General features: G+C 31.0%; 1 protein-coding gene across 1 annotated transcript; it reads right to left on the reverse strand.

Annotated features, from left to right (window-relative positions):
• Positions 1 to 729: 729 nt before the first annotated feature.
• On the reverse strand, positions 730 to 10,428 carry LOC107858895 (U4/U6.U5 tri-snRNP-associated protein 2). The gene is made up of 10 exons (XM_016703700.2): positions 10,287 to 10,428; positions 5,856 to 6,234; positions 4,932 to 5,176; positions 4,704 to 4,788; positions 4,424 to 4,609; positions 4,180 to 4,347; positions 3,904 to 4,095; positions 2,254 to 2,425; positions 1,330 to 1,501; positions 730 to 1,192 (listed from the first exon to the last, which is right to left on the reverse strand). The coding sequence occupies exons 2-10, from the start codon at positions 6,201 to 6,203 to the stop codon at positions 1,093 to 1,095; spliced, it is 1,668 nt and encodes a 555-aa protein (XP_016559186.2). The 5' UTR covers positions 6,204 to 6,234; positions 10,287 to 10,428; the 3' UTR covers positions 730 to 1,092.
• Positions 10,429 to 20,888: the final 10,460 nt, after the last annotated feature.

The following is a 20,888-nucleotide window of genomic DNA, read 5'->3' on the forward strand; positions in this document are numbered from 1 at the left end:
TTTCTTAATCTATGTGTTAAAATCCAACAATTCATAAGGTCAACTTTTTGGGTAAAAATAAAAAGTTACGTTAAATTTATGTTTTTAATGTTTTTTTCTTAATTGTGTGTCAAAATTCAACAATTCATTTATTATGAAATGAATGGAGTAATTCAAAAATGTCTCAATCAATAGTCTGTTTTCATTCATTACAATAAGAAGAAGAGGAATTTTATATTGTGCCATGCTTTGCATTTACATCCAGATATCCAAGAGGGTCATTTAATTCATAGTCAAATTTCAAGGTTGAGAACATCTTCCAGCAAATTATTATTCAAATGGAGGCTGAATCAGACACAGAGATGACTTAATCAACATGATTTATCAGTTTTGAATTTGACTAACCTCCCAAAGATTTGTTTTTTCTTCATTACTTTTTGACTCTTCCTCACTAATAACAAGTGATATTCCACCCTTGCTAAAGAAGAATACGATAGGATATTTTTCATACCATAGTACTTGTATTTTCTTTTTTGTAACAGTCCTATCCCATTTTTAACTAATTTTAAGTTCAAAACAACCAAATGGACTTCAGCAAGTTTACATAAATTTTCATATAAATCAAGTAAAATTTTATCTCGCAGAAGGATTTATTTACTCTCTTCACATAAAATTTTCCTTTTTTCACATAAATTTTACTTGATTTGCTAAATATCTTGCAGAATTCATAACAAGATAAGTTTACTCTAGTTGTCCAAATGAAATCTCCAACTCTCCCACTCATTTCTGATTGCTATTGTTCCTACATATGGAAGATTAAGGTACTTTATGTACCAAATTCAAGAACTTACCATACAACAAAAACATCTGGAATTAAAAAAACTGGACCCTTCAAAGCTGGAGTTCTCATAACTCCCCATGCAATGGTGCTAGTAATCTTAAGCCTAAGCCATACAAAAATAGCAGAGATTTACATACAAAAGAAAAATAAACCGCAAGGATCACCATCACTCAACAAGTAGAGTACTCTTCATTAGAAGTCTAAAGTCGAATTTGGTATTTCAAAAGAGAAGAAAAGGCAGAGGTTGATGCTTCCAACGTTACTTGTCAGGTTCATTGCTGCTGATGCTGCTCATATATCTGCATATAAGTCTCGGAAAGTGCAACCATCTGGGGAAGAGTTTCAGAAACATGTAGGTCTTGCATCTCATACCTACATTAGGTTACCAAGTTAACAAAATAAACCACTTCTTCCTCTCCTTTTTCCGTGTGTGTGTGATTGGGAGGGAGGGGATTAAAACTTCATAACAGAAACATATAAAACTTGGTGATATGAGCTATGCAACTAACCAAAGTTCTTCTGATTTTCGTTGGACAAACACTCTGTATGATCCTTCGCCTGGCTTACCATCGTGAACTATATTAGCAATCAAATCATATTTTGACCGAAGTTTCTCATTCTCCTTTGGTGCGGGCAGGGGAATATAATCCTTGAGCTCTAGATTCTTCACCGGGAAGTTAACTGAAAAAAGATGCATGAAACTTCACAAGTGAGGGGATAGAAGTCTAACATTGCAGTTCCTAAGCCAATTATAAATACTCAAGGTTAAGAGCCTTTCTGTTATATCTAGTTTTTGTTGCTTTCCTCCTCCACACAGCCCTCTCCCTGCTCTACCTAGCAGCTAGCTGTCTTGTGTGGAGAAGGAAGTGTAAATGGGATAAGTATAACAAGTAGATTTAAAAAATTACTTTTATCAGGAAGAAGAAAGTACACATCACTGACCAGGCAAGGAAGCCAAACCCAGAAACGTAACCCCTTACCCCTCGTCTCTCCACCCTCTCCCTAAATGCCCGTATGCGGAGAATTTGGAATGAGAAAGAACAATTCTAACAAGCAATAAAAAGAAACTTCAAACCCCTTGCTCCTCTCCACCACCCATCCCTTGGAAGGGGTTTACTGATATTCAAGTTAAAAGAGGCAAAATGACATCCTAACCTACAATAAGTTCTAGTGTATTTTAGCGAAACCCAAGCAGTACAGGACAGCTTGATATCATGTCCAACCAAAAATAACAATTTGAGTGATGAAAATGTGATCGTATGAGCTGGGTTTGGGAATTGGCGAGCTAGCAGGAGTATTGACGAGGCTTTTACATCCATTGAGGGTGATCATATTAGTGATATAGTTGGAGAATTTACGTCTACATCCATTATGAATTAAATGTCATGGTAGTTTCATTCAATTCAAGGATATTATCAATAATGAGTACTTACCAAGCGTAGGATTTTTCTCCATGAAGAAATTGTTCTTTGTAAACCTACGCATGTGGAGAATTAGATACTGTGGCAATTTTGTTACACGGTATCTCATCCTTGCTATACGGGGTCTTACAACTTCAGTCACAGTCTCACCATCAAACTTCTTTAATATGTTGAATAATGGAACCTGGATTTAAGTACAGACTTGTGATGCATCATACCATAGTAAAAAAGCAAATAAGGAGGTCACAACATTTGAGAAACTATAGCTTCCGGATGTTGTGAACCATATTAAACATAGTTCAAAAGCAGGTGACTCATTAAGTTTGAAGAATCATTTCAACACATTGAACAGAAAGTTGTAGATGAAGATCATCTTCCCTACTTCCCCAAGGTTAAAAGATGAAGGAAAAGAACGGGCAAAAGAGAGCAAAAATAGATCATGAATGTGTTTAAATAGGAATCTGCACCCGCAATTATTGAACTGTATCAAACAAGCATAGTCCTCCAAATATAGTTAATTGAAATTCAAGAGATCTCAGTATCTCACCTCCGATTCAAAGAATGACAAAGACAAAAACTGAAGGGCATCAAATTTAAATGAGAATTGCATGATTTCCCCTAAATATCCTTTTTTCAGTTTTTGCCTCATTTTCTCATTTCATTTCTTTGCTCTCACACGCTACCTCTCTTTCACTGTGTCCTCCGTTTCCTAACACACAAGACCAACATCCAGACTACCATGTTATTTATTTCTTGTAAGTTATTATATTCCTCACCACACCTGATGAATGAGGTCATGGTCTTCAAAACTTACACTTTATTTCTCTTTGCTCTTTTTAGTTCTCAATCACTTCTATAAGTTTATTTAGTTCCAAATATTCAACTGATGAAAAATTTGTCAGTATACCAAAGATTGCAATATCCTGAATATCTAAATGAGAAAGGTTCATTAGTTTCCTGTGATTAATCTGGAATAGGGCCATGATAACAGGGGTATTGTTTCACGAACCCTCCTTTCATTTGAGTAATGCCCAAGCTTTATTGCAAGAAGATAAATTCATTGTCCAAGAAACGCTGGTAAAACAGTTATCCTTGCAGATATTACTCTAAATTGTTTTGTAACTAATATCAAATGAATGAAATATCTGAACCAGAGGAGAGGTGCTTCTCCTTATTTAAACTACAGAGGAAGTCTTGAGCTTTAACCAGCTAGAAGGAAACTCTCTGTAATTAACCCAAACTTTGGCTTGATCTACATAATTTCATTCACCTCAGATAAGTCAACAATCTAATTAAAGTCTATAACACTCAGTAAAAGGACTTGGTGAAAAACAATAAGCTTCTTTTTTGAAGTGCAAACAATTTCTCACACTAGGTGCAGTCTTTCTTCTTTTTTATTTCGGAGAAAGGTAACCATATATATAAAACTTGGTGCAATCTTTTCTCCAAAGAACAAATCGCGCTCCACCTTTTTTAGCCAACATCTAGACACTTGCATTTCTGCATGTGCACGAAAGTTAGTACAATGATACATTCAACATGAGACAATTCAATACGATGACCATCCATTCACCACATACTGTAGACAAGAAAAGAAAATAAAGAAAAGGCAAAAAGTTTTCAAAGATCATCACGATTAAAAAAATGAACTTAAAAAGGGACCTGGGGAATAATATTCTTTTCCATGACATCTGTAAAAAGAGGTGGTGGTGGCAAATCAAGCCCAAGCATTAGGAAAGGCATTCTGCTAGTTTCCATGCCAGTATTGCGAGATTCATGTTCACCATCTTCCCCATTCTCCCTCTTTTCAGCAATAGGCCTATTATGCATCTCTTTCACAACCTCCAATTCCCCCTATGAGAAAAAAGCATCATATATTAGCATAATGATCAACTAGTATATTTGTAAATATAGAAGAGTTAATCTTTTCCAGCAAACCTGAAAGCACTGATGGATTATGCTACTGCCTTTTTTGGAACTTCTAAGCTCCGTGTGAAGGGTATTCAGGAGCCATGACATAAATTCAACAGGGTCAGACTGTGCACCTATCCGAAAACGTTTTTTACTAGCTTTCATAACCGCTTGCAAGAACTCATGCGGACTGACCTGCAACGACATTTAGACAAAATAAGAAGACCGTGAAGAACAGACAAACAATGAATTCACCAATGCTAATATGCACCTGTCCTTTAAAGTTCCGTGCGTGCCAAATCTTTCGGGTAAGCTCTCCAAATCTATGAACAAGAGGAGATCTATTGTGTTGATAATTTTCAGGGATAAGAAAGAAGTTTCTCAAGGGAGTTACTCGCATCAAAGACTGAATTGTGACATTGACAAAATCAGTCTCCTTGATGTTATTCAGCCCAACCTAACATACATCCCAGCACCAAAAGATTAGCATTTAGACTAAAAGGGGATATAGTAACTTTAACAACTAAAGGTGGCATAAAGAAGTTCAATACCGTTCCGGGAAGATAATCAGACCCATCAAGTGCCCTAGACCACTGCCGGCTCTTATCGAGTTGCTCAACCTGTTCCTGAGTAAATCTGCGAAATAAAGACAAAGCAAACTAGAATGGTGAATCGAAGCCATATATTACAAGAAGGATCCCCAGTTAATCGATACAAGGGCAATATAATAACATAAAGCAAGAAATAAGTGACAGCAAGTCAGAGTATTTTTGACAAACCTTGGATTTAGAACATGTATAATGTCATCAAGCGATGGATCTATGACTTCATATCCATCAGGAAGACAATAAACTTTCTCTGTTCGTAAATTGATGAACACGTGGTGTCCTGCTTCAAGACTGTGTGTATATGCATGGGATTTCTGCCCCCTTCCTTGGTAATACTTTCCACAAACTAAACATGCATACACATTTAAATTTGTGAGGGAGACCGAACAAAATTTCTCAAAGTCAAAATCCAACACCTGCAGATGTCGACAACATGTATTAAAGGGGATATACCAGATAAGAGAAAAATAAACGAGTGAGAAAGAGAACCATCAGTCTTAGTACGTGAGCTAAACCAAATTTGTTTGCTGATGCAAATCAATAGAAATGCATCAGCTGTAACCAAAAGTTTAGTTTGACATTCAATAACTATAAGACACTTCTTCTAGGACCCGTTTGGCCATAGATTTCGCAAGTAGTTTTATTTGACAAATATTTTTGGCAAATAATCCAAATTTCCAAATACTAGTATTTGGGCCAAATTCCAATTTTTGTGAATTTTTAAGGGTAAAATATGTGTCCCAAATACTAAGGCCAAAGGCATAGAAATTTCACCCACATCTTCACCCAAAAATGACTCGCCAAAAATATTTGGGAATCTATGGCCAAACGCTAGCTTATTAGGAATAACTATCAGACATTTAAACACAAATCAAAAAAGTATCAAGCTATTTACACTTAAGTTTTTAAAACAAAATAAAGAGTGGAGAAATCATCTCAGAACTCCAGTACCACCAGGATGAAAAGTTGTCACAATTTCGCAATACAATATATAATATTTCAGATTCCACTAAGGTTCCAGTATAGACATCTGCGGTTGCAGGATGAATTAGAATAGATAAAAGTAATTCAAAAAAAATTGAATCATACGGTTACCTGTCTATTTACAGTGTCAAGATAAGGGCAGTCCCTCCTAATCTCAATTGCACGATTTCGCTTCCGTTGGCTTCTACCATGAGACTCATCATCCTCATCTTCTTCGTCGTCAGGTGAGTAGCCATTTTGGTCCTTGTTTCCACCATTATTTATAACTTGCTCAGCAATGCGTCCTCTATTATCATCATCCTCGTCTTCATCATCATCATCATAAGAAGCAAGTGGAAGAAGTGGATTCTCGAAAGCAACTGGTGGAAGAGAGGGAGATGACTGATCCATTACCTTCTGCCGTTTTGTGTTTGCCTCCTCAGGCACCACGCCATCTTCAACTTCTCGCTTCTTCGACATTCTCTTCTCACTTCAAACTATTAAAGACCCACTGGAGATAATAAAATTTCAAATCAGCAACCAAACATCAGAAACAATTCAAAGTGATCCAAAAGAAGCTTTGAAACAGAAGATAAAAGTTTAAATGTGCATATATTATTTAGCAAGGTAAAAAGATATACAAGCCATTGATTCTACAATCCATGTAATGATATTGGCTAGATCCATTTATTTTACATCTTCAATATTAAGAGCAGCACTTAGCAATCAAAAAATAAATAAATGAATCAATAAATAAGGGCAGCACTTCTCCAAAATTGCTAACATGATTTAAGACAATGAGAGGAAATAATGAATTCAAAAGAAGTTAGACAGTTCATCTCCTTTTTCCTGTCTCCTCGCAAGTTGCTTCTCTATCTATCCACACCCATTTTTAGGTAAGATATTCATACAACTCTCACAATCTTGTAACTTCCAAAACAAACACTGAAGATATTACCTCCCATCTCTTCAAAACTCTGGGTAAGTGATTGCTGATACTAATACCGTACAACATACTTGCACTAATACATAATCAATATTTCCTTCTCGGTGATATCACGAGAATCAATTAGATTAATCTCTTCAAAACTCTGGGTAAGTGATTGCTGATACTAATACCGTACAACATACTTGCACTAATACATAATCAATATTTCCTTCTCGGTGATATCACGAGAATCAATTAGATTAATTGGTACACCCATAGAACAGAATAAAGTATCAATTACCCTTATTGATACCACACAGAAACCAAGCCTAGTGCATATACTTGCACTTTCAGTTTGCAACTGCAGCATAGATTAGTGGACCACAAAACTGTCGTGGAATAAGGTGATCAATGGTTTAGGTGAATACCGTGGAAATATATCAACATCATGAAAAGAGAACAAATGTGAGAACTAAGGCTGATGTTGCAGGATCGAAGTCCAAGGAAAGGGCTTCTTTGACACGCTTAGCACAGAGGAAACATGGATCATATATGTAACAAGCATGTTATCACAATCATGCTTTTCTCCGAAATGTAGAAAAAAAAATTAAATTATATTTTTCTGTTTAATATAGAAGAGAAAACATTGTGTCTCTAAATATAAAACAAGGTTCAAAGAATAACTCGGTGTCATTTTTCCTTTTTTCTTTAGTCACCTAAATCAAACAGAGAAGGATCGAAAACATTTAAGAACACCCTGACTGACCAATCATAATTTTGGGAGCAGCTACCAAATGGACAAAAAGTGCTAATTTTGAAGAATTTCTTCTCCTCGTAAGAAATGCTTCCCGTGCAATGTGTACATATCTACTACTAGAATCTAGAAATGCACAAGTATCCACTAAAAATCAGAAATTTCCAAAGATTTATCTTTTTCCAGCAATATTCTGCTATCTTACTTTTATCCTTTTGCCTTTTGCTCCTTGTTACATCTCCTTCAACAATTCACTACGTCTAATCACTCCATAAGAAACTTGAAGGCCAACACTTAATAAAGCTGCATAACATTTATTAGGAACCTTACAACATTACAACCAGGATAACAATTTGCTGCCAAACTAAATTCTATGAAAACAAAAACATACCCAGTGTAATCCCACAAGCGGGGTCTGGGAAAGGTGGTGCAGGTAGAGACAGGTAGAGAGATTGTTTCCGGTAGACCGTTGGCTTATGTAAAGCATTCAAAATCAAGTAAAAAAAAAAGGCAGCCCGGCTAAGTTGCATCGACTCGGGTGAGGGTATCCGAGACGGGTGCGGATCCGAGAGTCGGATTCGTCAAAATTTAATTTTTAAGATTCAAGGGTGCGAATCCGATTATGGATACGGGCGCGGGAATTCGGCGAAAAAATTAAATATTATAAATATAATTTTATATTTAAATAGGCATTTCAATTTATTTTTTCCTATGTGTCAAGGAAATTTTATTCCTCAAAAAATATTCTTTACTTTTTTCACTTTTAAGGTAATTTCTTTTAGTTACTTTTTAAATTAGGAAAAGTATTTTCTTATATTGGAAAAAAATAAATTCTTTTTAATTAGGAGTAGTATTTGAAAAGTCGAACACTCACCAGATCTACATAAATTAGGTTTACCTTTTTAATATAATTTATTTTTTTAAAAATATAATTATTAAAAAATAGGACCCCCAACAGTGAGCATTCCGGCGAAATTCCGGCGACCACCACCAGATCTGAGCATTCTACTCTTTCTTCTCCATCAAAATTCCGGCGACGATAACCCTTCCGCCGGTGACAATCCTTTCGCCGGAGAACAAAGATCTGAGCATTATATCATTTTCTTCCCCATCGAAATTCCGGCAACGATAATTCTTCCGCCGGCGACAACAATTACAGTCGCCGATTTCCCTTCGCCAGTTTCTCCCTTTCGATAACGAAGCCAACTTTCTTGTTGATGTTGGTCAACGTCTCCGGATTCGTTTGACCGAATCCCACGCCGGCATCCTCACCGGTGTCGCGTCGGGACGGGTTCGACGGCATAATTGCCGAGTCCGAGCAACAGAGCAGCCCGGTGCACTAAAGATACCGCTATGCGTGGTGTCCGGGGAAGGGCCCCAAGGGTGTATCGTACGCAACCTTACCTTGCATTTCTGCCAGAGGCTGTTTCCAAGACTTGAACCCGTGACCTCCTGGCCACATGGCAGCAACTTTAACAGTTACTCCAAGGCTCCCCTTCAACAATCAAAATCAAGTATGGAAAAAGAAATACAATAATTGAGAAGTCGTGCAGAAATAATGCGGAAGATAAACAGTAGCACCAACAAATGATACAGTAACCGAAGCAAAGAAATCAACAGATAATAATAATAATTTTCAAAGAACAAGATAGGAGTGTAATAATACCAAAAACTAGTAAGAGACTAGACATCATTCGACTGCCAACAAACCATCTACCCGAATCCTCAACCTCCATATCCTCATATCTCCTATCTAAGTCAAGTCCTCAGTATGTTGAAGATGTGCTATGTCCTGCCTAATCACCTCTCCCCAATAATTCGTCACCCTATCTCTACCTCTACTCATACCCACCATAGTCAACCTCTCACACCTCCTCACTTGAGCATTTGTACATCTCCTCTATACATACCCGAATCATCTCAATCTCCTATCCCTCATCTTGTCCACCACAAAAGCTACTCCCACCTTATTCCAGATAGCTTCATTCTTAATTGGCATAATACATAAATTGTCGCCTCAACTTACATCTATGACCTCCAACTTTGGATGTGCACAAGTAGGCACTTAAACTTATATAGAGTTGAACAAGTAGACACACGCGTCCTATGTGACATAATACATACAGAACGCCATGTAGGACACGAATTGGCCAAATATGATGTTATATAGGACGTATGTGTCTACGTGTCCAACTTCATACAAGTTTAAGTATTTACTTGTGCATGCTCACGGTTGGAGTGCATAGATGAAAGTTGATCCAAGTTAAAAGGACACATTTATGTATCATGCTTTTTTTCAATTCTATCTCTCTTAGTATGCTTACACATTCTTTATCTTGAGTCGGGGGTCTATCGGAAACAGCCTCTCTACTTCTTCGGAGGTAGCGGTATGGACTGCGTACGTTTTACCCTCCCCAGACCCCACTTTGTGGGAATACACTGGGTTTTTTGTTGTTGTTGTTAGTATGCTTACACATACATGTCAACGTCCTCATTTCCACAAATTCACATAGTGGACAACTAGTATAATCATTCTATACACCAAGTTGTAACAGACAGCCCATACTCTTCATAACTAAAATACAAAACATAAAACCCAAACTCAAAAGCTGCTAAACACTAATCCCACATCCCCAGCTCCAATAATATGGGATCTACTTAAACTTATACATCAAATTGATAAATAGGACTCAGTTCTAAGGTTCAATTTCAATATAAATGTCCAAAAAAGCTTCTAGAAAATACCCAAAAACACAAAAGCTAAGTTACCCAACAACAAAAAAAAGACTCCCTTCAATGATTGGATAAAGCAGAACACAAATTCAAGAATGTAAAAATTAGTACAATATTTCAGCAAACAAAATTAAAGTGAGAATAAAACCTGGAAATCAACGTATTGGGGGAATACAATTTTTGCAGAAAGCGCGAGAAGAAGCACAAGCAAAGAGCCGATACTATTTTGCTGTTTTTTTATTTTATTATTTTCATTATAGATATATATTACAGATGCGGTTTGGATTACGGGCTCGGGGCAGGATTAGTGATGGGCCTAAAGCCCTAAACCAATCTTCAGTTGTAATTTTATGTGAGAATTATACTAGATATACTTATTAGACTATTTATTGCAATATATAACATTATTTTTATATAATAACTGAATTGTGTTTTTAATTGTAAGTTGTAGCAGCTTTCATAACAACAACAACAACAACAAACCCAGTGTATTCCCACCTAGTGGGGTCTGGGGGGTAAGATGTACGCAGTCCATACCTCTACCTCTGATGATATAGCAGCTTTCATAAAATGTTATTAAAAATATTTTTTTTAATTTTTAAACGGTCTATATTCTTTGCCATCGGTTATTATCTAAACAACTATGTAGGAGTAAAATGTGGACAAAAAATTAATATCCTTAATTGAACACGTTTCTCACTTTTTAAGGAAACATTGAGATTGTTTCTCCTTTTTTTACTCCTATGTATATGTATAGGTAATATCTTAAAGAGTTAGAAAAAAAAAAAAGATAATCTCTTAAAGTTCAATCTAAGAATAATCATATCAATAATAAATATTTAAGTTGAATAAAAAATGTAAATCAAGAAACATATAAAAAGTAATATAGAAAATATACAATTGAAAAGTTTTTACATAATTTCTTAAAGATTAAAAACAACCAAAAAATTTATTGAATTCATACATAAAAATACACGATTAAATTACTTTTCTTCCAATAAGATGATTATGATTCCATCATAAAAAGAAAAGCAATAAACATGTTGAATTCGTACTGAAGAAATATAGTTGAATTTTTCTTTAAAAAATCTATTTGAATTTTTTTTAGGAAATAGTAGAAATTAACAAACATATAAAATGCACATATAATATATACATGTCGACATTTTTTTCAACATGACAGAAAACAAAAATATAAGATGAATAATATATAGATATCAAATCTTATACTAAATTTATATACAATTATAATTTTTAAAATATTTTTCAAAAATTATTTAACATATATATATATAGAGAGAGAGTTCAACAGTATGTGCACATATGGTTTCCTCATATTTATCCAAAATTAAATTTGTTATTTTAAAAAAATAAAATTACATGTGACGTCGAATTATGATTGAATGAAAATTCACTTTCTATACTGACAGAACTTAGTTGATGTTTCATTTGATACGAACTAATGTCATTTTCAATTTAAATAGGCTATTTTTTTTGTATTTTTGAAAATTCAGTAAAAAGAGAGAGAGAATATGTATTTGTAAGAGAGAGTCATGAATTTATATAACATGAGAAAGTAAAGGAAAAAAAATAAAAGTGTCGTGTGTTTTTTTTTTCCTAGTTTTACTGCATTTTTTTTTTGTTATGTAATGCAATCTAAAAAATATTGTTATAACTTGCAATAATTAATTTAATATTGTACATATAAGATTTTTTCCCTAATTTTATTGTTGGGAGAAAGAGGAAAAAAATTCAAAAAACTTGTTAATTGATTGGGCTGCTCCATCCTTAACCAGAGGTCGAGGGTTCGACCTTGAGTATGGAGAAAACTCTATTGGGAGCGTTACCATTTTAATAGTCCCTGCAATGCGCGATTCGGATTAGTCGGGGCTCCAATACAGACACCGGACACTGGATGAGAACCACCCCACCCCCCCCCCAAAAAAAAAACTTATAGCATAATTTTCATCTTTACAAGTTGTAGCAAATCAGGTTATAAAAAAGATTTTTTTTTTAATAATATAAATAAAAAAGATAAATTTTATATATGAAAAAATAATTTTTTATATACAAAAAAGGGGATAATAGTTATTGTCAGGATATCAATCATCCCCTTAAATATCTCTAAAAATGATTTTTACACATATTTCATTAACATCTAAAATGGTAAAAGCATCCAACGATCTGTCTAAAATTCAAATTCCACTTTCTTTCTTTTTTTTTTTCTTTAAAAAATTATGATATAAGTTAGTATCTAATCGATCCAATGGACGTTGATAGGTTACATTCTCTGCTTGTAATGCATGAAGGAAGATGAGATGTTAACGGTATTTTATTTGCTTAAGTTCTTTAATTTTTTAGATTATTTTGAAACTGTTCGAAAATCAATATTTCATCTAACAAATGGATACGAAAACAAATACTAACATAAACTGATAGGTTACATTACTCATTTTTCATAAAAAAAATTCTCCGCTTGATTTGTGTATAATCAATTTCAATATAATGTGTACTTTATTGAATTGGTTTATGTATTTTTTGTATGTTAAAAGTATGAAATAAAGTATTGTTGAAATTATGAATTTTCATATGTTGAAATTGTGAAATAATTTCTACTAATGAATTATGTAATATGTTTATAGGGAGACCTAAAGATTTTGTTGTAGATGGGATTATTTATGATGCAGATTCAAAGATTCAAAGTATGGAGAATTGGTTAATGCAATATCAAAACAATTGAAGATTGACATTACCTAAATCCAAATTGAGATTAAGTTTTTGATAAGTGATACATGCCCACCAATGCCCATACATAATGACACAAGAGTGATGATTTATTTAGATCAAAAAAGGAGTTTGTCGATTTTTTTGTTAATATCTATTGTATGTGACAACAAAAGATATGTCAATGGATATTAACAAAAATACCGAATAATTCGTTACTTGTGTTGGTATATAAGATTCTACATATAAATTGTGTATTCTTATAGCCGTTTTTAGTGTATGAAAATAATATAGTTCACAATACAATATCCATGGATTATTTAACAAATTGCGTTGAAATTAATTTATATACTCATTTCACACTTAAGTAATATTATTTTTTGAGTTCTCAATGTATTAAATTGCTATTAAAATTGATATCGATGAATTTTCGCATATGTCACATTTGTATTGACTGAGTTTTAGGAATGTGATAATCGATAAGAAAAATTATGTTTTATGTTACATAACCTTTTTAGTGTATGTAATGGATTTTACATGAAAAACTATCACCGTACGTATTAAAAATAAATTAATTGATAATTATTTGATGTCAAATAATTTTTCGTTGCAATAAAAAAATAATCAGTATTAGCCATGATGGATATTGGTAAAAAATTAATTAGCACCAATAAATATCAAAATACAATATCTATGTCAAATGTTCCTAATTGTAGAATCGAAAAAATGTATAATTTGATGTAGTTGATATCAAACATATACCATCTGAGGCGACTTAGTTCATATCAATTTTATTCAATGATGTAAAATACGAAATAAATGTTAAAGTAGCATAACCTTACATAAATACTACTTAAATACAAAAACTAAACTTTGTTCATACCAACAATCTTATAAAGACAAACCGCAATGAGCATCAAATAATTAAACATTAAAATACAATATTCATATCTATATATGACTTATTTTTTTAGGGACAGTTGAAGTAACAATGTCTCTCAAAATCTTTGGACCATCAAGTATGTTCGTAACATACTGATCGCACCATTATCTTGCTTTTTCCGAGCATAATTTCAAAGTAATGCATCATATCTCATACGATGGTTGTAAACATTGAACTTGTTGGTTGAAATATCAAACAAATCATGACTGGCAAATTCAACAAAGACACACGCATAAATACAACAATCGCTAAAAAAACAATAAGTGGCAATCAATGGCAATAAAAAATAATGATATGATGGTAGCAAGTGATTGGAAATGACGATGAAACTGGAGAGAAATTGGACATGAAGATGGTAGCAGTAAATTTTTTCAGTAGGATTTTGAAATTGGAGAAGAAACGTACTTTGAGTATAAAAATGGAGAAGAAACGGGTTTAAGGCAAAAAAAATATTTTTTTAATAAAGTAGTTTCAGAAAAGCTTGAAATTTTTTTGGAATAGATAAATATAATAATAAATAAAGATCTTTAGTAATACCATAATCACACTCTTAATTACCATAATTATCAACACACTATTTAGGGAGAAATTGAATATTAACCTATAAAAAGGGAGTTAATTTTATTGTAGAAAATGTATTATCATATTTTATAAATAAAATAAATTATTTTATAAAAAAATTACCACAATCTGCAATTTAAAAAATTATTAAAATAATTATCTAAAAGTGTTGTTATAACTTGCAATTTTCACTCTAATAAATGTATGACGAACGATTTAGGGGTATTTTCTCATTTTTCTTTTCTATTATATAGAAGAGGTGGTTTAGACCATCTCTCAAGCAAAATTACCAAAAAATTCTTCTACTCCCATTTAATTACATATCATGTCCCAATATATAATAATTTCATTATTTCATCATAATGATTTAAATATTTGATATATTCTATTAGTTTATATTAATTAACTATAACTACATATTGAAAGTAATTTTTTTTTATTTATTTAATTGACTATCATGTTCAAAACAAATTTGTTACCACAAATCACAATAATTAATAACTTAAAATATTAAATTTTATAGTAATAACATAATCAATCGCTCTTAATTAATTATTATGAATCATCTAGGTATTAAGAAAATAAATAATATTTAATAAAAAAATAAAATAGACATAAAATGCGAAACTAACTCTTGATGTTTTAAATTAAATTGTCGTCTTTTAAACAATGATTTACTATATCTCCCCTTATTATAAGTCATTTATGTATTAAAAAATTAAGAATAATAAAATGATATGCCAACATAAATATTTATTTTTAATATTATTAATTATTTTTTAATATTTAAATAACTTAAAATAATTAATTAAAGGTAATAAATTTCAAGGAAAAATTACTTACAAACAGACTTTTGAAATAATAAAAAATTCAATGAAAATTCAAACGGACTTTTGGAACAAACAAGAAATTCAATGAAAATTAGAGTAGATACAAAGTTATGGCCCATAACTGCCACATGTCCAAGTGGTATACAGTTTCAATAATGGATATGGCCTCCTGCACGTGGCTCCCTATCATGGCCTTTAAGGGCATCTTAAGTAAATAAATTTCTACGTGTATTCATCAACCAATTGGGTGATTTATAATTATTTCCATATTGACCAAAAAAAATCACCCACTTCCACTTAATTATATATCATATCCCAATATATAATAATTCAATTATTTCATTATAATGGTTTAAATTTTTAATATACTTTATTAATTTATATTAATTAACTATAACTACATATTGGAAGTAAATTTTATTTATTTATTTAATTGTCTATCATTTTCAAAACTAATTTGTTACCACAAATCACAATAATTAATAACTTAAAATATTAATTTTTATAATAATAACATAATCAATCGCTCTTAATTAATTATCATGAGTCATCTAGGTATTAAGAAAATAAATAATATTTAATAAAAAATAAAATAGACATAGAATACAAAATTAACTCTTGATGTTTTAAATTAAATTATCGTCTTTCAAATGATGATTTTACTATATCATCCCTTATTATAAGTCATTTATGTATTAGAAAATTAATAATAATAAAATGATATGTCAACATTAAATATTTGATTGACTATCAAAATTATATTAGTGCCACATAAATTAGGACTGGACAGAAGAAAATATAAAACAACATATATTATTTGAATTTTAAAATAAAATAAAAAGTACTATAAATAACGATAATTAACAAAAAAAATTAAAAAGTTGACTGATTTATGCTCCAACTGTTTCAATCGTGATTTTAATGTATCACCCTTAATTAATTATTATAAATCACTTATGGATTGAAAAATTAATAATATTGAATCCATGATTTTATTATATCACCTATAATTAATTATTACAAGTTATTTATGCATTAAAATAAATTATATTTAATTAAAAAATATAAAATAAATATTTATGACATGTCTGATTAAGTTGCTTCAATCGTGATTTTATTATATCACTCCTAATTAATTATTATAATTCATTTATATATTAAAAATTAATAATCTTTAATAAAAAAAGTAAAATAGACATTTATGACATGTCTGCTTTAACTGCTTCAACCATAGTTTTACTAAATATCACCCCTAATTAATTATTATAAGTCATTTAAATATTAAAAAATTAATAATATTTAATAAAAATAAAATAGATATAAAAATAATAAATTAACTCTTGATGTTTTAAATTAGCTTGACATCTTATATGAGGTCCACTTAAATTTTTCACAAGTATTTTTTTATAGTAATTTCGTTATGTCACTTCCAATTAGTTGTTGTAAGTCATTTAAGACATTTATGCTTTGCTGCTTCATTCGTGATTTTACTATATCACCCCTAATTAATTATTATGGTCATTTAAGCATTGTGCCACATAAGTTGAAACAGAAAAAATATTATAAATCACAATGATAAAAAATTTAAACCAATCAGTTAGTTAAATAAGGACGTAACATAATGCATTTATTTAGGAGAGTAAGTCATGGGAGAGAATCTCTAAAATATCTAAACTAGAAGAAAAATTAAAATTTAAAAATTTTCATTATACACACACACACACACACATATATATCACTGATTTTTTCTGATACACGTGTCTCATATATATTAGATTTCAAATATATGTATCATCCTTAAATTATGGGAAGGAAAATAAGTTCTTGATATGTATCAAATATGTTTATTTGATACATATATCTGATGCATGTATACTTGATACTCGTGATTGATACATTAATTCATTTTAATAAAAAATTGATGTACTCTGATATCGAGAATAATATAGTTATATGAATAGATATTCATATGTATCATAAACTTCATTTTAATAAAAATTGATGAACCTTAATATCAAGAAAAATGTAATTGTGTGAATAGATATTCATATGTATCATAAATACATATTAATTTACTGTATATATAAAAAATTGATAAATTTATTACATGAGCCATCTAGATGCATTCATACGTATCATGAATAAAATAATTCATTCTTTTGTATTATGATGAGTATGCACGCATCCAAGTACATTCATATGTATCATGAAAAAAAATTATATTTTTCTTTTACTATGATACGTATGCACAGAGATACATTGATTTGCTTCATGAACAAATACTAATAAGCTTCATATTATATATGAATTAGTGAATGTATTTCTGCTTCGCGTAGTAATAACATATTCATTGACTATAAATTTATTATTAATATAATGGCTTACGTTATCGACAGACACTTAAAGTTGTTCCGAAAAATCACTTAGACCCCCAACTAAGATCTGTATCTATCAGACACCTCAACTACTAAAATTGATACCTATTAGGCACAAAATGTTGATTTGGTTACACTTTCCTTGAGAGCGTGAATAGAAAAAAAATATTTTATTTTAATTATAAAAATTATATTTAAATTATTTTATTATTATAATTTTAAATTATCCTAATTTCTTAATTTTTTTTTAAAAAGGAAAAGCATCCCCCCTTTTATCGTCTTCTTCACACACACCCTCTTCCGTCCTCGTCGTCTTCATACACTCCACCCTTATGTAGCATCGTCTTATATATATACACACAAAGAGACAAGGAACAAACAATTAAAGTAACTTTACCAAAAATAAGAATTATTAGTATTGCCCAAATCCCTGCAAATTTCAAAGATTAAAAAAACAATCATACGAATTGCCAATTACAAGAACAATAATATAACCAGTATAATTTCATAAATGGGTCTATAACAAGATTGAACCTTTTTTCTTTCTTTAACACAACTGTGTCCATTTTCAAGATTTAAAATCAAATGGCAAAAGAAAGCTTAAATCTTTAAAACCTAAGAAAGGCAAACAAAAAGAAAAGAAGAAAAGATAGGAAAGTTAGATTAGCTTAAGTTGAGTGAAATTCACCTTTAGAATTGGTGGAGAAGCCAGGAGTAATAGAAAGAATGACTTGGAACAAGAAGAGAAAAGACGAAGGAAAAACCATTGAGAGAAAATGGAGAAACAATGAAAGTGAAAAGTCAAGATCAATAGGCCAAAAGATGAAAGGCTTCAGTGACCGTCGTCTTATATATATGAAAGAAGATGGCGGGCCAGTTTGAATAAAGAGACTTGTTGATTATCTCCACTGATTCTCAAATCAAATATAAAAAAAATAGAAGATGGAGAAGTTGATTATCTTCACTGATTCTCAAATCATATATATCTTCACTAATTCTCAAATCACTGATTCAATATTTTCATCATTCATCTTGTAAAATCATCTGTATTGACACATGTAGGTATTTATTAAAATAAAATAATGACCCTTAAAAATAAAAAGAAAATGTTTTATGATAAACAGGAAAGTTCGATCTTTGTTCTTGTTCTTTTTCTTTTGTACAAACATATTATATGATAAAATTTTTCTATCACATAATAGGTACCGATTAAAATGCATAACCATACAGACTTCTAACTTCTTGTTCTTTTTCTCTTCTACTATAATATTACAAAAAAAAAAAAAAAGAATCTTTCACCTATGTAATTGACACGGAGTAAATTATGTCTAATCAAAATCTTAATTTTATAGTGCTATAATTTATTAAATTGCAAGTAGCGATAGCTCAAATCTAAAACTTCAAACTTATAACATTAGCGATTATTTGGTACGAGGAATAAGTGATACTAATCTCGAAATAAGTTGTACGTTTATTTTATCCCATATTTGTTAGAAGTATTAGCTAGATCCAAAATGATTTATCTCACCATTTACGCTATAATGATGGGATAAGTTACCCATTTATATAGTGGGATAACATTTCTCATGAGAGATCCCAATCCATTGGATAGTTTTATTTATCCCATCCCCATATTGAATAATCCTTTATAGTCAAATTGAAAGTAGTGACAACTCCAATTCATATCACATTTATTTGCTCAGGTATAATAAAAAATACATTTGGGCGACAATAAGAATATGTGAGAAACACTTATAAGACAAATGCACCATATTATGTTATATATATATTCAAGAAAATTATACATAAGCACTAAATTTGTTATATAAAACATTTAAAATATCTAAAAGTAGCGGGCTACCTTTTATCAAGGAACAATACCATGTACTATGTTCTCCCATCTTGTCATGTGTATTATGTTTTCATTTTTCGTGCACATAAAAATTTCTTGATGGAACAGGATTTTGCCTTTGCCAATGAAAGATAAATTTGAATGAATAGGATTCATGTATTACAAATATCATTGCAATCTGATCCTAAATAACACCAAATCTATATCTATACATCAATCTAGCATAATACAACAAAAAAATGCACTAAAAAAACTCAACAAAAATTTATTAAATTTTTAGAAGACACCACATCTAAGAAGAAAAGAATCACTTATATTTTACTGTTACTATATAAGAGAAACACCTTATAAGTCATAATAGTACTCGTAAAAAAAATGTAGAAATGTTATGCTAATTGAAGCTTACATGTCCGTAGAAAACATGAATGAAGAACTTGCGAAAAGGCATGACAAAATAAATATATAAATTAAATATCCTAACCTACAAAAAATATTCACATAGAGAAGTGTTAGTTGCATCAAGAAGAATATCCTTATACTCCCAAAAAGTAACATTTTTTGACTAGAGAGAAAATAGTGATCTTGAAAGAGGAACAAAGAAAAAAAAAGAAGTGATGACACATAATTACCAACTTTTCTTAGAAGCATTAACCAAAAAGCTTATGGATTTGAGTTGAGAGAATTGATTATATAGAGCACGAAAGTGTAATTGATAGAATATGAATGAGTTGAAGAAGAAATGAAAGTAAATCTGAAGGTGCACGATTACAAATAACAGATATAACTTTGAAGAGGTGCAATTATGTGTGCAATTACGATGTGAGTCTTGATTTGTTGAGGTGTTTCAGTTAGGATAAACGTGAATTTTTAAAATTTAGGTTTAACGCTTGTTAATTCAATTAATTAGTATAGTATAGTGTTATTATTATATAGAGAAATAGATGGAAAAATGTTAAAAAAATGAGGGGGGGGGGGGGGGAATGAGAATGGAGGCCTTAGAAATATGCCACATCAACATATTTATAAGTTTCCTATATATATATATTTCTCCCTTCATATAAATGAAAGCTTGGTGTACTACTATTTGTCTTACATGAATGGTCTTTGGGTAAATATGTGTTACAATAAAGAATTTTTTGATAAATATAATCCAACAATCAATAATACATATACAAAATATATGTGGTAAGTATTATTTTCATGTGTTCCATTCCTCTACCTTTTATTATTTACCAAAAATTTACTTCCTCTTTTCTTAACAAAAGAAAATAGCTCTAAAAAAAAATTGAAAGAAAATACAACAACAATAACAACATACCCAATGTATTCCCACCTAGTGGGATCTGAGGAGGGTAGAGCGTATGCAATCCATACCACTATCTCAGGCGAAGTAGAGAGGATGTTTTCGAAAAATTGAAAGAAAATAACTTCCAAAAAAATTAGAAATTTTCATTGATTTTTGCTT

The sequence above is a fragment of the Capsicum annuum genome, chromosome 2, assembly GCF_002878395.1.
Source record: "Capsicum annuum cultivar UCD-10X-F1 chromosome 2, UCD10Xv1.1, whole genome shotgun sequence".
Lineage (NCBI taxonomy): Eukaryota > Viridiplantae > Streptophyta > Magnoliopsida > Solanales > Solanaceae > Capsicum > Capsicum annuum.

What these genes read in the sequence shown, in the direction of transcription:
- LOC107858895 (XM_016703700.2), bottom strand. Translation starts at nt 6,203, where the DNA reads ATGTCGAAGAAGCGAGAAGTTGAAGATGGCGTGGTGCCTGAGGAGGCA. An exon ending in ATACATGTTCTAAATCCAAG is followed by an intron (nt 4,789 to 4,931) that starts GTTTGTCAAAAA and finishes TTTATTTCGCAG; the next exon opens with ATTTACTCAGGAACAGGTTG. An exon ending in TAATCCATCAGTGCTTTCAG is followed by an intron (nt 4,096 to 4,179) that starts GTTTGCTGGAAA and finishes TTTTTCTCATAG; the next exon opens with GGGGAATTGGAGGTTGTGAA.